Genomic DNA, 24,951 nt, shown 5'->3' on the forward strand with positions numbered 1-24,951 from the left:
TTCACCGGGAGTCACCAAGTGGGATGCCTCCTTCAGTAATAAGAGCCACATGAACTGAGCACCTGCTGTATGCCAAGCACTGAGCATTCTACATATATTAAACCAAACTCCACCAGAACACCATTAAAACTCCCATTTTACTGATGGGGAAACTGAGGCACAGAACTGCTAAGTGATTTACCTGGGGTCCCACAGCTAGTAAGTGAAAGAGACAGGATTTGAACTGAGGAGCCTGGCTCCAGTGCGGCTCTTAACTCTTTCAGTACGTGCAATCCCCTCAGCTCGGCATTCCATTACAGACACGGCCCTGTAGCCATTACAGATAATGGCTAGTCTCCACAGTATGGGAAAAATTCAGGTGACAAAGCATTTGCATAGGTGGGATCTGTGCACCTTTGAAGACTCCCAGTATCCCCGCTCGCCCCTCTGCCATGATTGGCCCACCTGGCGTCTGGCCCGCTCAGCTTAGGGCAGGGCGCTGTAACGGGGGTCTGTGCACCTTTGAAGACTCCCAGTACCCCCGCTCGCGCCTCTGCCGTGATTGGCGCGCCTGCCGTCTGGCCCGCTCAGCTTAGGGCAGGGCGCTGTAACTTGGGGGTCTGTGCACCTTTGAAGACTCCCAGTACCCCCGCTCGCGCCTCTGCCGTGATTGGCGCGCCTGCCGTCTGGCCCGCTCAGCTTGGCGCAGGGCGCTGTAACGGGTTAGTCAGGCCTCCTGTGTTGCCACCACGGCTGCTGCAGACACTGACTGCAAGGGAGCGACCTCAGCTACCTGGTGATGCTCTGAATGCTTGCAATGCACCAGCCCAAGGACTGGTGATTTGAACACACTGTATGTCATAGACACGACCCTGAGACTGAGTGTAGAAAACCCCATGTTACAGGCAAGGAAACCGCAGGTTAATCAGAAACTGATGCTGGCCGACATTACACAACCACCACAAATCTCAGAGTCTTAACCCTATAAACAGACACTTTTGTGCTTAGGTTACCACCTCAAGCAGGTCAGCGTGAAGTGGGGGAACAAACGAGAGAGCTCTGCTCCAGGCAGTCACGCAGGGACTCAGGCTCCTTCCAGGACCTCAGAGTCCTTCCCTGGATCCTGTCTATCAGAGGAGGAAGGAGGGAACACGGAGCTCTCAGGGGATTTTAGGGGCTGCGAGCAGACTGCAACCAGACTCCCACCCACATTCCACTGTCCAGAGTTCAGTCATGTGACCTATCTTATTGCAGGGGAGGCTGCAAAACTGCATGGCCACAGGAAGACGAGTTTGACTGCCACCCTGGGGCTCAAAGAGGTGAAGTACCTGGAGGGGCAGTTGGGCCATTTGGTGCCCAAGCCTGTGTTTGGCCTCTGTAGTGCCTTGACTGAAATGGAATTGAACTCCAACCTTCAAAGACCCTCAGTCTTTCAATGGGGCACTGGATGGGGCTGAAGGTGCTGAAGGGCTGTGAGGATTAACTGAGGCACTGAGAGAAGAGATCAATGGAGTGAGGACGGGCCTCGCAGACTTCCCTCATAGCGTAGAACTGTAGCCAGACTGCTGGGCAAGGGGAGGGGAGGTGGTAAGGCCAGACTTGGAGAATCTCAGTGCAGAGGAGAGAAGTGGGGATGACCGAGTCCACAGGGAGGGGTTCAAGTACTTCTGCTTGCTGCTGCCACCTAGCCATGGAAAGAGAAAGGGCAGCACAGCCTGGTTTCCCGATTCTGGTTCTGGTGGGTAAGTGTCCAGGCCACTTCTGTCCCATCCTGACGACCATCAGGTTTCTTAGCAGAAGCTGGCCTTGGCAATGTGTCTAAAGCATAGGTGCCAGGATGGGTGAAGTCCCTGTTCCCCAAGATTTTGTTGTGGAAATAGCAACTTCTCCAGGGTGTTCTGCTCAGGCCTCAGCACTCCCCTCAACTGGAGGACTCAGGCAGGACCTCTAGGGTATACTCAGTGGATAAAGAATCTGCCTGCAATGCAGGAGACACAGGAGACACGGGCTCGATTCCTGGGTTGGGAAGACATCCTGCAGAAGGAAATGGTAACCCACTCCAGTATTCTTGACTGAAAAATCCCATGGACACGGGAGCCTGCCAGGCTCCAGTTCAAAGGGTCACAAGGAGCTGGACACGACTAAAGGACTAAGCACTAGGGTATGACTATGGCTTCTCTTGCTGAGTGCTACCACAGGGCTGCCTGCGGACGGAGGGCATGGGGCAGGCTCCTCCCAAGCTGGCCTTGGTGGTGGCAATGAGATTATAGCTGTGTGCAAATGGGTTGCTGGGCATCACGGAGATAACCCCAAGGGGTTATAGAGGGCCTGCAAGTCTCTCCAGGGACACACAGCACCTCTGTAACATGACCTGGATGGGGAGAGAGTGAAGAAGCCAGTGTATTCCGGTCTGTCAGATCACACACAGACACAATTTCCAGGGCAAGCTGGCCTCAGATAACCTCATCAGACCCAGCTCTAGTATCAGGGACCACCATTTTCATCTCCCTAGTTACAGTCCCAGCTGGAGCTCACCAACACCAAAGTCTCTATTTCCATGGCAGCAGCATCCTCCCCACAGCCAGGCCTTAGTCCACCCAACAGGTCTCCTGACCACCAAATCCCAAGAAGCACTTTTCAGACTATGGACTCCAACCCAATAAGGGGTCGTGAAATCAACTCAAGGGGTCTTGGCCTGTAGTTTTAAAAACAAGATAGAATCACAGAGTGGAAAGTGCCAGCTGCACGGGCATATAGAAACAGTACTGTCCTGTGAGACCCTGGTTTCCCTGCGTGCCTGAGCTCTCACATGTGGGATGTAATGTTTCTTGTTGTCATAAAAAAAAAAGTAAAAACACAGTGGTGAGGTAGCCATCTCATTCCTTCCAGAAAGCCTGGGCTGTTTGTGTAAATTTGTCCACACATTTGTCTTCCTCCCCATTTCTCCCCACGGACCCCACTTCTGCTGCATGCCACAGAAGGGCAGGATTTTTGCCAAGCCACTCAAAGATACAAAACAGGGCCCACCACTACTGGGCACAAAAGGTCCCCGTTGAGTGCTGATCCCAGGACGCTGGGTGCCTACAGGTCTTGTATTTGCATCTCTAAGAAGGCCACTTAAGTGACCCTTCACAGAACAAAGAAGGACAGCTTCTCTCAATTTAAAAGAAAAGAAAACCCTCCACGCTGCACATTCCTTCCTTGGAGGCTCCTGCGCAGCGGGCTGGTCTGGCAGCACTTGGTCCCGACACATCTGGTGGGTTGTTCTTCCCTCTCCAGCATCATTCCTGAGGCAGCTATTTGTGGGGCGCCACTCTGTGCCAGACACGGGAAACCACAGACCCGAGCCCCCTGCCCGACTCAGCCCGGCCTGCGTGTGTGTGTGTGTGTGTGTGTGTGTGTGAGATGAAGACAGCGCTCCCAGAGGAAGGCGCCGCCCACTGCAGGTGTATTCTGGGGCCCACCTGCTCCAGCACTGCCGTGTGGGTCAGAAAAGGCCTAGCTCTCCGCGATGCCCGGATTCTCATCATTCCTGCCTGGGGGTGGGGGAGGGCCCTCCCGCGTAGGAGCACGGGTGATGTACCGCTGCATCCTGCATCCGGATGATGTACCGCTGCATCCTGCATCCCTGCCCAGGCCCGTCAGGGTCATTACTGCCACCATCCAATGAGGCTCGGGAGATGAGGCGACTGCTCAAGGCCAGTGCACCGCCAGGAAGAAGCCCTTCCTCTCCCGGGAGTCCTCTGGGGCTCCTGGGGCTCTGTTCTTCCCACTGGACCACAGGCAGCATTTGGAAGAGACCAGGCAGTGCCACAGATAGAGCAAGTGATGGGCCATAGCTGGGGCAGCGGGCTGCTCAGAGGGGGGGCTGTGCAGGAGGATGGGGGACCCTCCAGGGAGGAGGACGGAGGCGAGCCAGGTCTTCGGGGGTCGGGGCCTTAAGAACATAGGCTGAATTCTCCGGGCCAGTGAAAGTCAGTCCTGCTGCCAAAGGACTATTGCTCTGGCCACCTCGCTCCTAACTGCATGGCTGTCCCACTTTGCCAGGGCTACTGGCAACAATTACCACTAACTGGGTGCCTTACAACAACAGAAATCTGTTCCCTTAGTGTTCGGGAGGCTAGAAGTCCACAACGGAGGGGTTGGCAGGGCCGTGCTCCCTGCTGCAGGCCTGGGGAAGGCTGTCCGGGCCTCTCTGCTGGTTCTGGTGTCGTGGGGAACCCTAGGCCTTCCTTGGCTTGCAGCTGCACCACTCCAGTCTCTGCCTCATCCTCACATGACCTCCCCTGTGAGTGCTTGTGTGTCCAGATTTCTTCTCATAAGGACACGTCATTTCATTTAGGACGCACCCTATTCCAGAGCTCATCTTAACTAATTGCATTGGCAAATCAGGCCACATTCCAAGACTTCCGTTGGACGTGAATTTCAGGAGGACAACGATGACCTCTCTAACGACCCCCTTCTTTCCCAGCCACAGCCTCCCAGGCTCTGTCTCCTCTAATGCAAGTCTGCAGAAAAGCGTCAGGGGCAGCTGTGCCCTTGGGACCCAGGAAGGTGTCACTGACCTTGAGAAGAACTTCCAAATCTGGCGGAAGTGATTATTTAGTGATTGTAACTCCAGTTTTTAACATTCTGGAATTCCAGAATAGTGTGATTTTAAAACACACTGAACTACAGGTATTTTGTGATATGTTTTTTAAAAATAGGAATCATTTACACTTGGGGAAATGCTTCAACAGAAGTTTGGATCCTGTAAGGAAAACTTATTTAGAAAGTGGTTTTCTATTCCTCCACAATCCACACGGGGAAAAGAACCAAGGCGCCTCTATCACATCATAAATCCTTATTCTGGTTCAAAGACTTTCTAAACCAGTGGCCTTCAAGTACAGCTGTTCCCTGCGGCCCATCCACCAGACCCATGGGGTCACCTACCCAGGAGAACGCTGCAGGAGGTGAGACAAACTGGAAATGCTTTTATGAAATACAACTGGGCTCATGAGCAATTAAAAGATGTAGCCCCTGCTAACCAAAAAAAAAAAAAGAGTTAAAGAAAAAACCCTCTAGAATACTGAATAAGAAAAAAGATTATTTGAAGATAAAGTACTCATAGGATAATATTAGTTTGAAATTTAGAACAATCTCCTCAAAAATTTTATAGCAGTTAGAAAAAATGGGCACCAAAATATGCTCATGATTCAAAAATAACATCAAATAGTGTGATTTCATTTCAAGGGTTCATTATTATCAAAATTGTCCTTGTTTTATAGGGCTTGGTCTATTATTTTTGAATACCATTTTATTAATTTCATCTACTAATAATTTTTATTAGAATGTAATACTTTTAACCTTTATATTTCGTAAGTTTGTGTTTTCATTTCATGCTTTCCTTATGTATATGGTTTCTATTTGAAATGTATATTCAGCTTCACTGAATTGACAATTTTACGTATTCTGTATGCATTAGTGTTGATACTAATGCCTGTATTTTAGCAATGCAGGGGACAAACACCTGCATGCCTGTGTTATTCTGCTCTGGTAACCATGGTAACCACAGTTGCTGACATCTTACTAATCAGCCACGGCCAACTATGTTCCAGGGACAAGGCTTACTGCTTTACATGAAGCTGCTTTTACTGAGTCTGTTTTACAGAAGAAGAGTCTGTTGTTTAGGGGGTAATGTGACTCCCTCAGGACCCCAGACCTGGGCAGAGGCTGAACCAGAACTGAATCTCAGACAGCCCGATGGAACACCTCGCCCTAGATTACAGCTGCGCAAGACAAATAAATGCAGGTGTAGAATGACTCGGCCAACACACAGTGACTATCACTTTCTAGCCGTCTTTCATCATCTACACTAGAGTTCACAGACTTAAACTTTTATCAAGACATCAGACAGGTAAGGTGAACCGAGAAAGCAGGTGTCGGGGGGGGGCGGGGGAGGATGGAGAAGGCGATGGCACCCCACTCCAGTACTCTTGCCTGGAAAATCCCATGGATGGAGGAGCCTGGTAGGCTGCAGTCCATGGGTCGTGAAGAGTCGGACACGACTGAGCGACTTTGCTTTCACTTTTCACTTTCATGCATTGGAGAAGGAAATGGCAACCCACTCCAGTGTTCTTGCCTGGAGAATCCCAGGGACTGGGGAGCCTGGTGGGCTGCTGTCTCTGGGGTTGCACAGAGTCGGACACGACTGAAGCGACTTAGCAGCAGCAGCAGCAGCAGCAGTGGGGGAGGAAGGCTGGGATGGGGCAGTAGGAAAAGTGGGGATTCTGGCTAACTAGAGGATACTCAGGCTCTGTCAAAAGGGGCAGCTATTACTGAGCTCCTGTTCATTGTTTGTATGGGGAAAGCAGCCCCAGTTTCACCCTATAGAAATCTCCACTGAATGCATGCGTGCTAAGTCGCTTCATTAGTGTCCGAGTCTTTGCAACCTTATGGACTGTAGCCAGCAAGGCTCCTCTGTCCATGGGATTCACCAACTAAGAATACTGGAGTGGGTTGCCAAGTCCTTCTCCAGAAGATCTTCCTGACTCAGTGATCAAACCCACATCTCTTATGTCTCCTGAATTGGCAAACGGGTTCTTTACCACTAGAGCCACCTGAGATCTATGGGTAAAATCTTTTGTGCATAAATAATGCTCCATGAGCCAAACAAAGTATGTCTTATGGGCCAGAATCAGCTTATGGGCAATCAGCCCTGGTTTACAGCCTGGCTTGCAGCCTGAGAACTAGGCTCAGTGTCTTGCCACTGTTTGCCTCTCTCTGCCATCACTTTCAGCTTCCTTCCTGCTTTTGAGGCTTTTTCATAATTTTATTTTATCAAGTATCTTGAAAATCCCAGCACCAGGTCCTGCGTGCACCAACCTAAGTCCCTCTTTCAGGAGGTCGTAGTCCAGGGTTGTGTAGCACTGGTGTTGTTTCACTTGGGAGCATTGCTTTGCATTTTAACATGGACATGAATCCCTCAGGACATATTCCTATAACCAGATTCTATTTCAGCAGTTCTGGGTGGGGCCTGAGGATCTCCATTTCCAACGAGCTCCCAGATGATGCTGATGCAGCTGGTCCATGGACCACATCTTGTTTAGGAAGGACCTAAAGAATAGCCCTGCGTCTAAAGAAGTTCCTAAGCTGAAGGCTCCCTTGTCAGAGGAGCCTCTTTACCTGGGCTTGGCTTCTCAGAGGTGACCTGGGTCATCCAATTCCCCACCACTAATCCCCTGCCACATTCCTCCCCACATCCTAATTTATCTAGAGATTTAGACTAGCTGAGGTCACTCATAAAGAATTTTATCTGCATCTTTGTTCTGAGCTGGCACTGAGCAGACTGCACATCAACCTTCCTACCCGGGATGCATGTCTCTAGCTGAGGGAGTTCTGTCTGCGCCCCTCCGTGTCTCAGAGCTGTGGTGCCCAGCACCCGCCTCAGCTCCTGTTGGCAGCCTAGGATGGGACCCTGAAGGGGGACTCCCCAGGATGGACCTTGGGCTCCATCTGGTACTAGTCATGCGACTTTAGACAAGTTACCCCTCTGCGCTTCGCTCACCATATTGGTACAACGGGAGTGTAAGGTCTGCACACTGGGTGTCAGGGAGATTGAACCAATACCCTGATGGTGCCCTTCCCACTTCTATTTCTAAAAAGAAACTCAACAGATGACTTTAAGAATCTCATGTTGCTTGTGTCTCGTGGAAGATGTTCATATATGAAACTTACTCCTATTGCTATCCCAGGAATAACCAGTTGCTCTTGAAGGAATTAACAAGTTTCCACTGAGAGTGGACTTCTACTCCAGCAGTCAGCAGTCATGTTCCTGTACCTGGTCTGGGTCAGGGCATGCGAGAGGCAGCCATACAGAAGGTGGGCAGACACATGAACAGTCACCAGGGCTGCGGGAGTGCCACACACAGGTGTCCGAGAAGTCACGAAGTATCGAATGAGCAGTTCAACACCACGTTTGCCAATTTTCAAATAATATTCTAAATGTTTTTTTTTTCAGCTGAAATACTTCTGAGAAACAAGGGACCTGGTTGTTAATCATCAATCAATAAACCACAGAATGGCCAGCAAGTCACAAAATTAGGAGAAAGTACTGTATTATTTGTCATACTTTTTAATATAAACAGCTGGACCCATTCATCTAGGTTTAGAGACATTCTGGCTGAAAACGTATCTGAAGGTTAAAAAACATACTGAGTATATCGTTTGAAAAGGTAGCTAACTACTTTTTAAAATACACTGATCTTTTATTTCTTAATTGTGTAGACACCTTGCTATAATAATTGCTAAACTTTACAGAATACTTAACACAGGGTAGTATTGTCCTAAGATGTAGATTATCATATCCCCAAAACACTATGGGATATGTACTTTAAAAAAGTTTTCTTCTGAAATAATTCTAGATTCACAGGAAATTGCAAGGAATTGTACAGCAAGGTCCCAGGCTCTCTACACCCAGCCTCCTCCTGTTTAGCATCTTACGTAACTACATCCCACCATGGAAATCAGGAAACTGACCTTACACAATCAATCCACAAAGCTGATTCAGATTCTGCCAGTTATACACACTAGTGTGTGTGTGTGTGTGTGTGTGTGTGTGTGTGTGTGTCTACTGAGGTGGGGGAGGGGTCTATATAGTTTTATCACACGTGTAGTTACATGAAAGTATCACCACAATTAAGATACTTAACTATACCATCAGAATAAGGCTCCTTCTGCTCCCTCTGTATAGTCACATCCAGCTGCTTCACCCCCACCCCTAAGCCAAGGTATAGACACTTTATTCTCATTTTATATATGAGGAAACTGAGGCACAGAGAAGTTAGCAACTTGACCAAGTGCACGTAGTTAAGTTCTGGGTCTGTTTTTTTTTTTTTAATATATTTATTTCGTTGCATTGAGTCTTAAAATAGTTACGGCATGCAAGATCTTTCATTGTGCACAGACTCTCTAGTTATGGCACTCGGGCTCAGTAGTTGCGGCATCTGGGCTTAGTTGCTCTGCAGAAAGTGGGATCTTACCTCTCTGACCAGGGATCGAACCGGCATCCCCTGCAAGGCAGATTCTTAACCACTAGGCCACTAGGGAAGTCCCTGGGTCCAGTTTTTGAACTCTGTCATTAAAGAGACTCATTGTGGGGAGGGGTTTGCAGGGAGCGTGTGGAGTCTGGAACGGCTTCCTAGATCCTTGATCTCGGTCTTGAATGGAGAAACCGCATCACTTACAGTGGGGGAGGGCTGGAACATCAGATGCCACGGGAGTGGAACTGAAGGCTCGAGAAGCCCTGCTCCCTGCAACATCAAATCCAGGCGGCACAGCCACTAGCCTGGGCTCCTGTGACCTCACCTTGACTCTATCATCTTTATCCCTGAACTGCTGCTCCCTCCCTCTGTCCTTTCTTAGTTGGCCATCAACCCGGCAGTCATTCTGGATTCTACTTCCAACATCCTGTCCCTCACCAGGTCTGAACAGTTCACCTCTCAGCCATCCATCCTCCCGGCCTCTGCTTGGTTCTAACTTGAGCAGTTCCTGCTGCTCTAATGAAGCAGCGCGCCACCCCTGCCCCCCGCCCTGCCACACACGCACACACACACACACATGCACACACATACACACGCACACACACACGCACACATACACATATACGCACACGCACACACGCACATATACACACTCACACACGCACACACACACTGGTTCTGGTACTGAAGCAGCACGCCACCCCTGCCCCCCACCCCGCCACACACACACACGCACACACACGCGCACGCACGCACACACACACACACACACACTGGTTCTGGGTCCCTCTTGTTACCCCCTGCTCAACCCAGTCTTTTCATTGCTGCTAAATATTATCATAACTTTCCCCTGTTTAGGACCTTCTGTGGCTCTTCATTGCCTATAAGACTGTCCACACGCCAAGGCTCTCTGGGATCTCACCAAGCAAATGGCTCAGAGTTAGCCAAGCTGTTTCTGCCCCAGGACACCGGCACAACTGTGCATGTCTCCTCCAGGGCTCCCCATCAAGGCCAGACACAGGGCACTGGGCTGAAGTTGGAGATGTGAATCAGATATGGGCCTTGCATCTAGAGACCTAAGTCTGATGAGAGAAACATAACAACCCCAAAAAGAAGAGAAGGTAAAAAGCCAAGAGGCACTTTTCAAATTATGCATGAAAGGTGCAACCACAGAAGCAAGCTCAGGCTTGAAAGATAAGCCCCAAGACGGGAGAAGGTGGGTCGCCTGGCTGGAATAAGGACGGCAGCGGCAAGCCTAGAGCCGGACTCATGCGCCCCTCCCAGCCAGGGCACGACACTTCCTTACAGGCCACGCAGGCGGCCCTCGCAGTGCAGATCAGAAGGCTGTGGGTTAGAGAGTCAGGAAGAATGTCAAACTTGCCAAGATGAAGTTGAGCCAATGCATTAGGGTAAGGACCGTGTTACACACTTAGGAAGCCAGGCTAGGCTGCGTGGTGGCAGAGAGCCCTGGGTGGGCCACTAAAGATTCTTTCTGATTGGCCTCGTACAAGAGAGACGGCTTCACTTCAGTCTCCTGGTGGACCACAGCCTTAATTTGCAAGCACGCAGGCAGCACCTCCCAGGTCAACATTCCCTGATGCCCTCTGTGGGTGCCAGGAGAGCCACTTAAAGTACCCCCTGCCTTAGCAGTTTAGGATGTGGGAGAAGTAGAGACTTGCAGCAAATTCAGGAGCATTTCTAGCAACAGGACCGAAAGGAGAGGACAGAGGGCAGCAATGGCCTTGGACCCAGGGCCAGGGATGGACGGAAAGAACATGGAGCTGGGCCGTGATGGGTGGAGTACACTCAGCCCTGGAGAAGCCGTACCCCTTCTGGGTGCCAAGTTTATGGATGGGATAAGGACACTGGTAAGATGTGGACTGAACTTACCTATGACTGGAGGCTGCAAGGGCTAGTGAATTTGCAGGAAGAGGTCAACAAGGGGTGTTAGGCTATGTTCACAGGCTGGAGCCTAGTGCCAAAGAACAGACAGGTCCTGCATTACATCCAGAGGCCCACAGTCAGGGCTGGCTTCAGGGGCCTGTGACCAGGGCAGGTGCACAGGAGCTCCCTGGGAAGGACCCTGCGCTAGGCATTCGGTGTTCTCTGGTGGCTGTCTTGAGGTTGTCAATCATTTTGTCTTTAAATTTGTATTTTGTCAGTGAGGTCTGATGGGCCACTGGAGTGTATTCAAGGGCTTGGAACCTCAGCTCTCCTGTGGTCCTGCTCCTGAGCCTCCTGCCTCCAGGGATGCTCAGCCACCCCCTGCTTCCTGGTGCCCCAGGCCAACAGCACACCTCTGCTTCCCCCCAGTGACTGCTGCCACCCCTTCCCCTAGTCTGGTGGAGAGCTGGGGTCAGGAGCACGTACCCGGCAGAGCCTCAGGGTGGAGCACGGTGGTGAGTCCCTGGCTTGGTTGACAGCACAGTGCACAGAGTAGGGCTTTGGGCTGGGAAAGACGGTGTCGGGATGGACTTTCTTGTCCAGGATGGGGCATGGCACCATGGTCCAGTGGCTGTTGGGAGGGAGGCCTGGCAGCTGATGGGCATGTCCACTGCACCCTGGGGGACCCTGGGTGCCTGTGAGTGGTCTCCTCTTATCCCCCGAGTATCCCCATGCCCAAGGGAGTGTGCTAATTAAATAGCGAATAAAAAACCCCATGCCTGGTCTGTCTGTGGCCCCCACAAAGCACAGCTACACCTGCTCCTGCAGCAGCATTTCACATCTGCTTGTCCGGCCGAGAAGCCCCTTGGTGCCCTCTTCCCTCCGCACTGGAGCAGCTCAGCCTTGCTTGCAGTGGACCCTCCTAGCACAGTGCCGGATCATCACCTCCTTTATTCCAGACTCATGTCTCCATGAACAGAGCCTCTGGGCGCCTCACTGCCCTCCATTGTGCTTGGGACCAAGTACATAAATTGTGGGGCCTAGTGCAAAGCAAAGCTGCAGGACTCTGTCTTCAAAAAGCAGGAAAAAGCACCGTTAAGGGCATTAGATATGAAATTTCTCCCTTTCTTCCATGAGCTCCCTTTCAAACTAATTATCCCAGGCCAGCAACAGTGGCATTATCTGGGAGCATGTTAAAAAAACACATTCTCCAGCCCCATCCCAGATCTCGGAATCTGTAACTTTGGGGATGAGCCTAGTACCCAGGGTTTTTGACGAGCGCTGCAGGGGCTCGGATATACAGGTAAACTTGAGAACCCCTGCTGGAGGGCTGGAATTTGTTTTGAAAGCCACAAACTAAAGAAACGTGAAGTTTGTTTGTATATGGCAGATAAAAGAGAAGTTGAAAGATAGGGAGAGAGGGAGGGAGGGAGAGAAAGAGGAGAGAGGAAGGAAAGAAGAGAGAGAAAGAGAAAGAAAGGAGGGAGGGAAGGGAGAGAGAACCGGCTGGTGGAGAGTGTGCGGCCTCTGCACGTCCAGATATCTTAGTTCACGTGATGTTCACAGCTTTCTTGCCAAGTAGGTAGTTTTATTTCTGCTAGCAGAAGATGAAAATGAGACACAGAGAGTGTAAGCTACTGGCCTGAATTCTTGGCATTAGTGAGTGGGGGAGCTCAAATGTGAATCTCAGTATCTGACTCCAAAACCTCGGCTTCCCCCCAACCCCTTTGCTCCTCTCCCCCCACCCCCTTCATTTTTGGAGTACCTGTCGAGCACCTGGGCTCCCCAGGTGGCACAGTAGTAAAGAATCCACCTGCCAAGGAGACACTGGTTCGATCTCTGGGTCAGGAAGATCTCCTGGAGGAGGAAATGGCAACTCACTCCAGTATTCTTGCCTGGGAAAATCCCATGGATAGAGGAGCCTGGAGGGCTACAGTCCTTGGGGTCACAAAGAGTCAGACATGATTTAACAACCAAACGGCAACAGCATTGAGCTATTCTCTGTCAGGCACTACATCCAGTTGCCTCCTCATCCAGGCCTCCGCCGTGCAGTACGGCTCTACCAGACACATGTGACTGCCTGAAATACAGCTGGTATAACTGAGCCAGGGGATTGTCGATTTCATTACAAACGTGGCTTGCTTTGTATTTCTATCAAACAGGGCTGCTCTAGAAAGTGATTTTGGCCAAAGGGATGAACTGCAGCTTCCTCTGCAAGAGCATGTACTTCCAGGGACACCAACAGGGGTTCCCCGCACCTGGTCCGGTGTTTAGTTAAGAAAAGTGAGGTTAAGACAGGAGGGCTAGACCACAAAGCAGGGAAGGGCCGGAAACCACTTTCGTATTTGTTGATTCTCCCACCCTCAGGGGTGGGGAGTGTTTGTGAACTGCTCATCTAATTTCATTTCTAGTCATTACCCATCGTCTGGCGCACCGCAGGCAAACTCAGCGGGGCCACACGGGGTCAGGCTGATATGCTGGCTGGCTGGTACCAGGTGCCGAGATAGGCTGAGCTCAGCATCCCGCTCAGGAGGCGGCTAATGAGGTGAGTGATGCTCCAGGGATGTCAGAAGCCCCGTATCAGTCTGCTTCTGCAGACTGATCTGTGTGTGCTGGCTTTACTTCAAGGTCAGGCAGCAGAGACAGCAGGCAGCAGTTCTCCTATCTGCTCCAAGCTGCAGGCAGATAAGGACGGGTCTTAAGCTCAAGGCTTAAGACAGGCTTCAGAGACCCAGCACAGCCCGAAGAAATTGCTGGAACCCATTCTCCTGGGGGAAGCTTGGTTGTGGAAGGCTACTCTCCTGGGGCAGGTAGACACCTTGGAGGCCTCCTCATCTTACAGTTGGGGAAACCAGACCAAGGACATCTGCTCTGGCTGCCCCCAGCAAGTTAGAGGCTGGGCTGGGTCTGTTGTTATTGTTGTTTCGTCGTTAAATAGTGTCCGATTCTTTGCGACCCCATGGACTGTAGACCTCCAGGTTTCTCTGTCCATGGGATTTCCAAGGAAAAAATACTGGAGTAGGTGGCCATTTCCTTCTCCAGGGGCTCTTCCTGATCCAGGGATCAAACCCGCCTCTCCTGCATTGGCAGGTGGATTCTTAACCACTGAGTCACCAGGAAAACCTGGGCTGAGTCTGGGACCCACCTAAACAGACCTCAAAGGCATGTGCATGATCAGGACCCCCTTGCAAAGAACTTGGCACCTGAGCTTGGAACTACACAGGAAGAATTAGAGCTTGACTTTAATCAGCTCAGCTTATGAGTTGCTCCCCACCCCCACCTCGCTCACTGGTGAGCATTCCGGCAGGGTGGTCTCTGTGGACACGGTCCGGGGCGAGGGTTGGGGCAGTGGGTGGCAAGGAGGAGTGGCAGTCTACCTCATCTGCCAGGTCCTTGCAATCCCCCACCTCCTAATCACTACATCAGTGGCTCTTCTAACACACAGTTCTGGTTTTAACCATCCCTCCTGCTTGCTGAAGATGTGCAGTGGCTAAGTCCACGCCTCTTTGTCCGGCATCCAAGGCCCTTTATGACCAGGTCCCCACCTGCCTTTCCACTGCGGTCTTCGGCACACCACGTCTCCCGCACAGCCTGCTGCTCCAGCCCTCTGTGCCTTTGTGTACTCTCTTCCCTTCTGGACCATTCCAGGGCTGGTCTTCTCATTTCCCCTCCCCTGTCAAGGCTTAGCTTGAGTGAAATCTTCCCCAACCACCCAGGTGAGCCATCCCCGCCCTCTGCTCTGGGCTCTCAGCCCTGTGGATACCCTTGTTGGGGCATGCATCAAACGGTATTGGGATTGATAACTTACAGGTGATGGCTAAGCAGGAACTGTGTTGTTATTATTAATAAAAAGGATACACAGACTGCAGAGAGTAGGGAAGAATGAAAAAAATGTCAGCGTCAATGTTGAGCCAGGCCCTGGGCTCTTACTGCATCCTCACCAAACCCAAGGCACTTGGCTTTATTATCTCCAAGTTATAAGTGATGAAATGGAGGCACAGGGACACTGAGTGACTTGTCCAAAACCAGCGGGCCCTGGGTGGCACGGTCGGGCTTCTGACCAGCTCTCCCTGACTTTGGAGAGGACGGTTGGGAGCTGGTCAGAGCTGGGTGCTGTGGAGACACATGTCCTGTTGGGGAGCGCAGAGAAAAGGCACAAGCAGCGGGATGGCACATGGGCTGAGCCTCTCGACTCTCTGCCCGGAACCTTCCTTTCTGTGTGCAGACGCCTGCCTCTAGGGAGCAGAGGTGTTGCTGGCAAGCCCGGGTTCAACCCTCCATCTCCCCAACTTCCGCAGGGTGCTGCTGCTCGCTCTCTTCATACCTCAGCACCCAATGCTTGGATGGAACTGAAAACCCAGGGCCTCAAAGCCATCCCCACCCAGGCAGATGCCTGCAGGATGCCCACCCAGTGTCTGGGGACAGGGTGGGGGTCCCAAACAGTATGTTAGCGGGAGGGCACCTCCCAGGCCTCTGACCTGGGCAACGTCCCCCTCCAGAGCTTCCAGCACTTTATCTTGAGAAATGTGGTCTGCAGGGCCCAGAGCAGACAGGCGCTCTGCGATGGGAAGCAGGCCCAGATGTCAGAGCTGTGTGACCCCCTATGTGTCCTCTTCCTGCTTCAGAAGACAGCACTGTCCTGCTCTGAGATTCTGGGCAGCCTCTGTGAGATTCACATCTCACCTGGGTTATCCTCAGTTCTGCACGCTGGGGTCCTCACCCTCCAGGAGGAAATGCTGCCTGGAAAGGGACCCAGACTTGGGGCCCTTGGTGTGGATTTGCAGAAAGAGCCACGATCAGTATGACACTTGGCCCCCAGAGAAACAGCCACGGACTCTGATGCAGAGTACCTCCTCTCTCTTCCCTGGAAGTACCTGAGTTCAGTTTGGCAGGAGTAGGAGTGGGGTCCTTGTGCCTACCAGGGGTAGGTTCATGGCCTAAACAAAGCCACTCGGACCTCAGACCCTGAGCCATCGACGCCGCCTGGACTGAAGAGAGCAGCGTTCCCAATGCAGCCCTCCCTGCACGGAGCGCCTACCACTCTCTATTCCTGGCTCTGGGGGTCCTGAGCAGCCCTGCCACTGCCCTTTCCACACCCACCTCTCCAGCCTCCTGGGGGTTGATTCTGCATGGCCCTATAACTTCTGGCTATTTCCCTTTTGCCTGCATTGGTCAGAACTGGATTCTGCCACCTGCCACTGGGGACTCTGGAAAGACATGCCCAGCAACAGAGGAGCCATGATAGACCAGCAGTCACTCGCCAGCAAGACTTAGGGCTCCCATCTGAATCCCTGTAGTCAGTGGACTCTGATAGCATCATGCTCATACCAGAAGAAGGGTGTTAGCAGCAAGCTCCACTGCTTTACGGATCACCTAACTCAGGCTGCCAACACAAGCATCTTGTGTGTTCAGCAGCTTTTTGTCCAGAGCACCTCAGCAGGCCTCTCCTCCTTACTCTACCCTGAAGATTCGGAGGCAGGCCTGTGTTTGGCCTATGGCCAGATGCCTGGTAGGCCAACAGGATCAAGTCCACAAAGGGCAGACAGCTCTCAAAAGGCTGAGAGGGCTGGAGAAGAGGTCCAGGTGGGAAGGAGACCTAGGGTCCTTGAATCCCAGCCCCTTCCGGGGGCCTGACTCCTTCAGGCCTGACCCAGAACCCAGCCTTGGAGTGCCGGTGGAGATCGGGTTTCTGTGGCTAGAAGTGGCTCAAGCTGCAGCCCCACTATTTAGGGCCTGTCAAGAATCAGAGGTGCTGCCTGGCTGAGAGGGCCCGGGGCTGGCTGGAGAAGAGCTGGAGGAACGCGCAGCCGGCATAGAATTGGCACGTCTCTCCACTAGATGGCGCTCACAGTATAACTTTTCCTCATTTTAAATTCTATCTTGATGAAAGGTTGTGATTTTTTTTTAATACCGTGGAAGAGCACAGATGACTTAAAATTCATGTGACTGATCTCATGCATTTTCATTCCTGTGTTTCTGTCACGTGTCCAAGAGTTGTCAAGTCTCCCTCCCTCTGGGGTGCTGGGTGTGGCGGACGCGCACCGCTGCCTGGCTCTCCCAGGCCAGAAAAATGCATCCAGCCGAGGTGATCGAGTCTTTCCTTTTCGGCTCTCCCCAAAGGCTGTGTGGACCCCTCACCGCCTACCACCTGATCCGCTTTCCCCGAGTGGTCTCACGGCTTCCCTCACAGTCGTTCCAGGCCTTCAGGAGTGGCTGCAAGTTCAAAGGCAAGAGGACAGAGGCAGGCAGGCAGAGCTTGGAACCTGCATATATCCGGTGCTTCGAACACTGCTGTGCTTGGGATAAAGGAGTGTGGGGAGCCTTGATTCCCTCCCTGGACCGCTCCGGCCCAGGTAGGGAAGATACCAGACCTGTACGAGGTGCCTGTGTTGGAGGACTTTGGAAGTCAGACTGTGCAAGTCTTGACCCCACTGCCATCCAGCTGTGTGTTGTTGGGCAAGTGACCATCCCTTTTAATCCCCAGTGTCCTTTCTGATAGACTAGGCATGGAAGTACCCCTTACCTTAGTGGGATGTCTTGAGTATTGTGGCAGCAGAATAATGGCCCCACAAAGGTGTCCACATTCTAATCCCTAGAACCCTAAGGTCAATCATCCCTAAGGTGAATATGTTACCTTACATGGCAAATAGTCTTCTCCTCCACAGAGTCCAAGAAATCTTTGTAAGCGGCTCTGACCAGATAAAGAGCATGCACACCTGTGATCATTCCCATCTGGTCCTTGGGGTGCATGCCCAGGGTCTTTCTGAATTTATGGTGGTGCGTATTGACCTCTACCTTTTGGTTCTGGCCTCACCTCACTCCTCTCCAACTCCCAGGCCCAGGCCCCTGGCCCCTGCCCCAAGCCTTCCTTCCATGTGTCCAGCTCCTCCTCCCTCAAACTTGGGGCCCTGCCCACCTCAGTGCTCTCTTTCATTTCTTCTCTACCTTCTCAGCAGAAGGTACCTTCTCTACTCCCGTTCCATAGTCAACCAAGCCTCTATTTTCCACTCCATACCCTGGGATCCCTCTGTTGCCACCTTCCAACGTGCACTTTCAGCATCAAGATTCTTGCAGTAGATGAAATAGTCAAATGAAACCATGGGTACTTGAATTTTCAACATGGAGCATGCAGTTGGGAGGGTCTCCCTACACTTAACCTGCAGACTGTCCTGGAGCTCCCAATATGGACAGAGCAAAGATGAACACACTTCGTCCCAGGCTTGGATTCATTCACTTCCATTCCTAATGTGCCATAGCTTGCTGGGCTGAGGTGTGCCTGGGCTGACCTGTCCTGTGGCCAGGTCACTTCGTCAGAGGGGTTGGGTGGCCATGCCGCTCTGGGCCAGTACGTGTACTGGCTCAGATGCCAGTGAGGCTCTAGCACACTCGGTCCACAGCCACGACTTCCCAGAAGAAAGTCAAAATCCAGATGGCGCATGAGAGGATGTGACGATGAGCTGCCTGTAACTGATGCTCTTGGTGCCCTGCCCAGACCCCCCCAACACTCAGTCGTTCCCATCCGCGCTGGCGGCCTCTTTCCTTAAGCACCTGCAACTTCGCCTGAAGACTTTTTCTGAAAGCAGGGAACTTGGCCAAGTGCAGGGCAGGCCGGAAATGCCAGAGCCAGCCCCCCATGGGGCAGCTGTCAGCGAATGGCTGGTGGGAGCTGGCGGGGAAACCCCCAGCCCCCTCACTCCTTGGGTGAAACACTCTGAATCCTTCCGTTGGAGCTGAGCCCGGGTGCTTCGCTAGCTCACTAGCGCGCCCTGCCGGCTCGTCCCTCTTCCTGCTCCTTTCCCGGCGCTTTGTGCTTTCATCTCCGGAAACCTCGCTCAGCTTCCTCGTCTGAGGCTCTGCCTCCAGGATAGGTCAAGCTTAGTAAAACGCCACCTCGCTGTAGGAGCTGGCCCTTCTGTAAACAGACTGATTCATTGGCAAGACGCATTTACTTAGTAAGAGTCACATTTTAAAATTGGGAACTTTTAAAACCTGCTTTGTAACTGCAAACATAATAGCAGTTCTTTGAGTTAAATTATTTCCCTACATCTCAGTTCTGTTCTGGGGTTCATGATAGAGCTTATGTCAATGCTCTAAACCTGTGCTCATGGTTTTCCTCGGACTTATTTTCATGTGACTCAGATATTGTGTTTGGACCTTCACTCTAAGGTATCCTCATTGATTGCTTTCCTCTCTTGTTTGATTGTGAATTTTAAAATCCACATTTTCCTCTCATCGAATGCTAACTACCTAGATAATTGATCGAGTTTTCAAAATTCTCCCCAAATTTACAATATGGTCTAGATATTTCTGAATTGTGCTTATAGACGGAGCTCACGTCTGTGCAGAGAGGAGTGTTGTAAAGATGGCCCTTCCCAGGCCAGAGCTGAGGCAACACCCCCCGGGGCCCCCGGGGCCAGCACCAGCACATGGATGAAGGCGCTCAGGCCTACCTGGGCTGATCTCGAAGAGGTGCTTTCCCGGATCCTCAGGGCCAGGAAGCAGTTCGGTCACCTGGGTCCCTTGCAGAGAAATAAAGCCCTAAACAGAGAAAACACAAGCGTGAGAGCATGAGATGGCTGGGAAAGGGCCTCTGTGGTCAGGGTCCTGGGGCGAGGGTGAAGCTGAGGGTCAGAGTCCCAGTGCCCCAGGCCCTGGCTGGGCAGGTTGGCAAGGGCACAGGCCTCCTCTCCATGGCAGGGATGGGGTACAGAGGAGGCCCCGCCTGGGGCCCCCACTCGAGTGGAATGGCACTACCTTCTAACACTCTCAGAGGCACTTGACTCACAGGAGACTGCCCAGGGTTATCACTCTTCTGCTTAAGGACTGGTGAGCCCATCAGTAGCAGGGAAGAAGGCTCCATATGATGGGGGGCATCCCCTGTCCCAGTGTGCCCATTTTAGGTTTCGGAGGCAGGGGTTTTAGGTGCGAGAGAGTCCAGGAGAGGAAGGCTTCTTGTATGTAACTATCCAGGAGGTGACATGGGGGAAGAGATCTGTATGAGCCCAGCTGTGCCCCCTCCTGGCTGGGTGAGACTTCATTTCTTTACCCGTTACATGGCATCAGCTAGCATGCAGAAGGCATCAGCACAAATTGTGCCTCAAGCCCAGTATATCCCTGTGTGTATACTACAGGGGGTGGGGCCCTGCGGGGCCCACCCTCTTCTCTAATGCTGAAATCTGGTAGCCAGGCTGAAAGACACAGAGAAAGAGCATGGGATACAGAGACCTGCAGGTTGGGTTTGAGCCCCTGTGCTGCACCTCCAGGCTGGGTGACCTCAGGCGACTACTTAACCTCTCTGAACCTCAGTCTGCATGTCTGTACAACAGGATAGTAACTTCCACTTCTCAGGGGCACTGAGGTGCCAGATTCCTGTTGAAGAAATCCTGTTCTAAACACCAAGGTGCTGTTATAACCACCTGACTCACCCTGTCCCCACACACGGGCTCGGCAGGGCCTCCTTCATCCCCTTTCTCGATGTTAGCAACTGATGTCCACTGAGGCCCCTCATTCAGGCTCAGGTTCGTTCAACTCAGACTACATACAGCTCTCACTACACATTATTGGTTCTCTCCATGGGAAATGCATCTTAAACTCCATACCTATAATCCACCTACCAGGGTTCAAATCCTGGCTCAGCTACTTCCTGGCTGTGTGACCTCAGGCAAATTGTTTAACCTCTCTGCGCAACCTCCCGATTTCCTTACCTAAGAAGTAAGAAGAATAATAGTCCTTTGTCAGGTTGTCTGTGAGCACTAAGTGAATTAGTACTTGGGAAGCCTCAGAGGAGTACCTGGCACAGTGAAAGCTGTGTATTTGCTAAGTAAACCCCAGCTCTTACTCTGTGTCAGGGTTCCACGCCGAGTGAAGAACATCACCCCTCCCTGAACTTGCCCAGGTGACTGGCACCGTCACCTGCTTTACCCACATGATTGCCTCCAGTCCCCACTCCCACGTGTGGTCACAGAGCGCTCTTCTTCCCACCCCTATCTTTTCCAGGCAATTTCTGGCTTTAAAGGTGACTGGAGGCTCCACCAGGGGGCTTCCCAGATGGCTCAGTGGTATAGAATCTGCCTGCCAATGCAGGAGACGCAGGTTCAATCCCTGGGTTGGGAAGATCCCTTGGAAGAGGAAATGGCAACCCATTCCAGTATTCTTGCCTGGAGAATTCCATGGATAGAGGAGCCTGACGGGCTGCAGTCCATGGGGTTGCAAAGAGTCGGACATGACTGAGCACGCACTCGTGGAGGCGCCACGTGGCTGCTGAAGTCTTGTGCTGCTTGAACGTGTAGAGATGCCTTTTCTCATTTAAGCAATGTAAAGGCAGAACGGCATTTTTACCCACGGATGCTTGCTTTAGAGAAATTACAGCAATAAACCAGAGAACCAGATGGTAATCGTTGTAACTGAATTAACAGTTTCTTTCCAGGGAACCTAGAGCTAGTGGGAATAAATCAGGACCGCAACCCCAGGAAGGGGGCACATGTTCACTGCACAATGTGCGTGAGATCCATCACTGGCTAATGGGAAGGGTCTCTTGTGTGAGCTGTTTCAGTAACTGTCTCGGTATAATTTTTGAGCACTTTGCTTTTTCTCTTCTGTGCTTCAATATCTGCCATCCATAAAGCGGGAGTATCAGTATTGACACTGGCATTATCTTCTACTCCAGCTGAATGGAAAAGCGGCAACAACTCCTGTTTACACAATTTGTACTCTGTTCCTGGCTTTTGTCTAAACTGCTGGGTTTACTCTTTCCAGAGGTGCCACAGTGGTGAGCACTATTCTCTTTTTCTTGGACAAGCAGATGGAGGTTGGAGAGGTGAAGTAGCCAGTCTCCATGCACCTCTGCTGGCAAGGGTGAGTTGGGATGTGCCCCCGGGGTGTCTGACGCCGGAGGACTCTCCCTCCACATTTGTGACAGCAGCTGCCGCTGACTTTGTGCGCAGGAAGCTCGCCTGGAGGGCCAGCAGGCTCTGGGACTCACCAGCCAGCGCTCAGTCAGAATCCCAGTGTGGCTCCCGTCACTGTGAAGGGGCCTCCGAACCGGCTTTTCTGTTTCCGGCATGATATCTGTGATGCCAGATACACAAGAGTCAGTATGAAGCCTCCAGCATTCTTGGGCTGGGTGTCAACCTTGAGCAGGCATCAGAGTCAGCCCAGGGCTTGTTAAAACAGGGTGCTAGGTCTGGTGGTGTTGTGGTAAATGTTCAACAACAGGCTCTCCGATACAAACCAGGCCATCTGATTTGTAGTGTCTGCCCACTTCTGTGACTTACTCCCCGTGGCCCATTTCATGTCACCATTGAATGTGACTCCGAGAAGAAACTTACTGCAGGGCTCCCGCCACACACAGGACAGTGGGCAGCAGACACACAGGACAGTGGGCGGCAGGCACACAGGACAGTGGGCGGCAGGCACACAGGACAGTGGGCAGCAGGCTCTGTCCTGTTGCTGCTCGGTCGCTAAGTCGTGTTGGACTCTTTGCGAGCCCACGAACTGCAGCAGACCAGGCTTCCCTGTCCTTCACTGTCTCCCTGAGTTTGCTCAAACTCGTGTCCGCTGAGCCGATGATGCCACACAGCCAGCTGGCCCTCTGTCGCCCCTTGTCGTTTTGCCCTTAGTCTTCCCAGCATCAGGGTCTTTTCCAGTGAGCTGCTCTTCACACCAGGTGGCCAGAGTATGGAGTTTCAGCTTCAGCATTAGTCCTGCCAATGAATACTCAGGGTTGATTTCCTGGTTTGATCTCCTTGCTGTCCTAGGGATTTTCAAGTGTCTTCTCCAGCATCACAGTTTGAGAGCATCAATTCTTTGGTGCTCAGCCTTCCTTATGGTCCAATTCTCACATCCATACATGACCACTGGAAAAACCAAAGCTTTGACTATATGGACCTTTGTCAGCAAAAGGATGTCCCTGAGCACAAATAGTAGTAAATGAAGTCAAACAATTGGGGGTGATACATTTTGAGGACTGATTACTTTTGTTTTAGGTATTTTTTAAACTTATTTTACTGAAGTATAGTTGATTTACAATGTCATGTTAGTTTTATATGTACAGCAAAGTGATTCAGTTTTATATATATGTGTATATATATATATACACTTTTTCATATTGTTTTCCATTATAGCTTATTAGAGGATATTGAATATAATTCCCTGTGCTACACAGTAGGACCTTGTTTATCCACTGATTATCTTTTTTTTAATATAATTTATTTAATTGTAGGTCTGTATGATTTAAATTCTAATAATGGAAATATTTAATGACTGGCTGGCAAGCAATAGCACTGATAGGCCCATCCTTGGGGTTTCTGATTACAAAGGTTTGGAGAAAGAAGGAGAATCTGAGGAATTCCCTCAGAATTCCTGGCAGCCCGGTGGTTAGTACTTGGCACTTTCACATACATTCAATTCCCTGGGAGAACTAAGATCTCAGGAGCCTCGAGGCTTGACCAAAAAAAAGAAGGAGAATCTGCATTTCCAACCAGCTTTCTGATGCTGCTGGCTCCCAGGAATACACTTTGAGAACTAGTGTTTAGGGGCAAAACTTAAAGCATCCAAAGGAAGGTGCCTTTTCCATAAACAGTCTGCACGTGAGTTTCCTCATGTGTAAAATGCGGATAATAATAGCATCCACCTCCGGAGGCTGTCTGAGGGTTGAAGTGGTTCGATAGCTTCACGCCGGCCCTGGAGAGCCAGGTTTTGGCGGAGCTGCTGTGCGTCCGACACCTGCATTCCCCAGGGACAAGCGGCCCTGCAGCGCCTCAAGCCGCGCTCTGGACCAGGGCGTCCGCGACCTCCCGAGGAGCCCAAAGTGAGCATCAGCACTCTGCAGCAGGAACAACATCTTTGAAGGCAGTGAAAAAATCTGTCACTTTATATTCTAAATCCAGAGAAAGTACTCCTCAAAAATAAAGGCTAAGTAAAGATCTTTTAAGATATACAAAACAAATATGAAATAATGCATCATTAGCAGACTCATACTACAAGAATTGTTAAAGACAGTTAGACAGAAGGAAAATGATATTAATTGGAAAAAAGGACCAAAGGAATGAAGATTAATGGAGAAATAGAAAATAGAAATATTACTGTCTGAACCACCGGGGAAGCCCCAATTATAGTAAAAACGTCATTATCTATTTATCAAGAATCTAGAGAATGAGCAGATAAAAAAAGTCAGTAAGGATATAAATGACCTGAAAAAACAGTTTTGACCAATTTGACCCGATTTCTGCTTCCTCAACAGTAGAATATGTTTTCAAATGTCCATAAAACTTTTACTAAGACGACCATGACATGACCTAAAAAATGGAAAAAGGAATTAAAATATAACATATGTTCTCTGACCACAATGGAATTACGTTAGAAATCAATGACAGAAAAATTTCTGGAGAATCCTCGAATATTTGGAAACCAATTAATATACTTCTGAATAACTCATACATCAAAGAAAATAAATCAAAAAGAAATATTAGAAAGTACTTTGAACTGGATAGAAATGAAAACACAACATATAAAAATTTGTTACATGACTCACTGACTTACAAAGCAAACTTCTGGTTGCCAGGGGGCAGGATGCGGGAGAGGGGATGGTTAGGGGGTTCAACATGTGCGCTCTGCCGTATTTAAAATAGGTAACCAGCAAGGTCCTACTATAGAGTCTAAGGAACTCTGCTGAATGATATGTGGCAGCCTGGATGGGAGGGGAGTTTGGGAGAGGACAGATACGTGTGTGCTTGGCTGAGTCCCTCTGCTGTCCACTTGAATCCATCACAATACTGTTAATCTGCTATACTCCAATATAAAATAAAAAATTTTAAAAATGTGTTACATGCCTCTAAAGGAGTAGTTAGGGGGTAAATTACAGCACTAAATGCTGGTATCAGAAAAGATGAAAGTCCTCAATGACCTCAGCGTCCACCAAAGAAACCACACAAAGAACAGCGCATTAAACCCAACGTAAAAGAATGAGAAAATAAAGATCAGAGTAGCTATAAAGAAAATGAAAAGTAAAAAGTAATAAAGTCAATGAAACGAAAAGTGAGTTCTTTGAGATGATCAATAAAATTGATAA

General features: G+C 50.6%; 1 protein-coding gene across 5 annotated transcripts in view; it reads right to left on the bottom strand.

The window, feature by feature from the left end:
* The window catches only part of ARHGAP22 (Rho GTPase activating protein 22), a 178,193-nt gene that overhangs the window by 86,039 nt on the left and 67,203 nt on the right, over positions 1–24,951 (bottom strand). For all 5 annotated transcript variants that reach the window (XM_055538336.1, XM_055538346.1, XM_055538358.1 and 2 more), the window contains one exon: positions 19,334–19,421. In XM_055538336.1, the coding sequence (XP_055394311.1) occupies positions 19,334–19,421 (88 nt within the window). The remainder of the gene's footprint in view (positions 1–19,333; positions 19,422–24,951) is intronic.

This window comes from Bubalus kerabau, chromosome 1, assembly GCF_029407905.1.
Source record: "Bubalus kerabau isolate K-KA32 ecotype Philippines breed swamp buffalo chromosome 1, PCC_UOA_SB_1v2, whole genome shotgun sequence".
NCBI classification, from domain to species: Eukaryota; Metazoa; Chordata; class Mammalia; order Artiodactyla; family Bovidae; genus Bubalus; species Bubalus kerabau.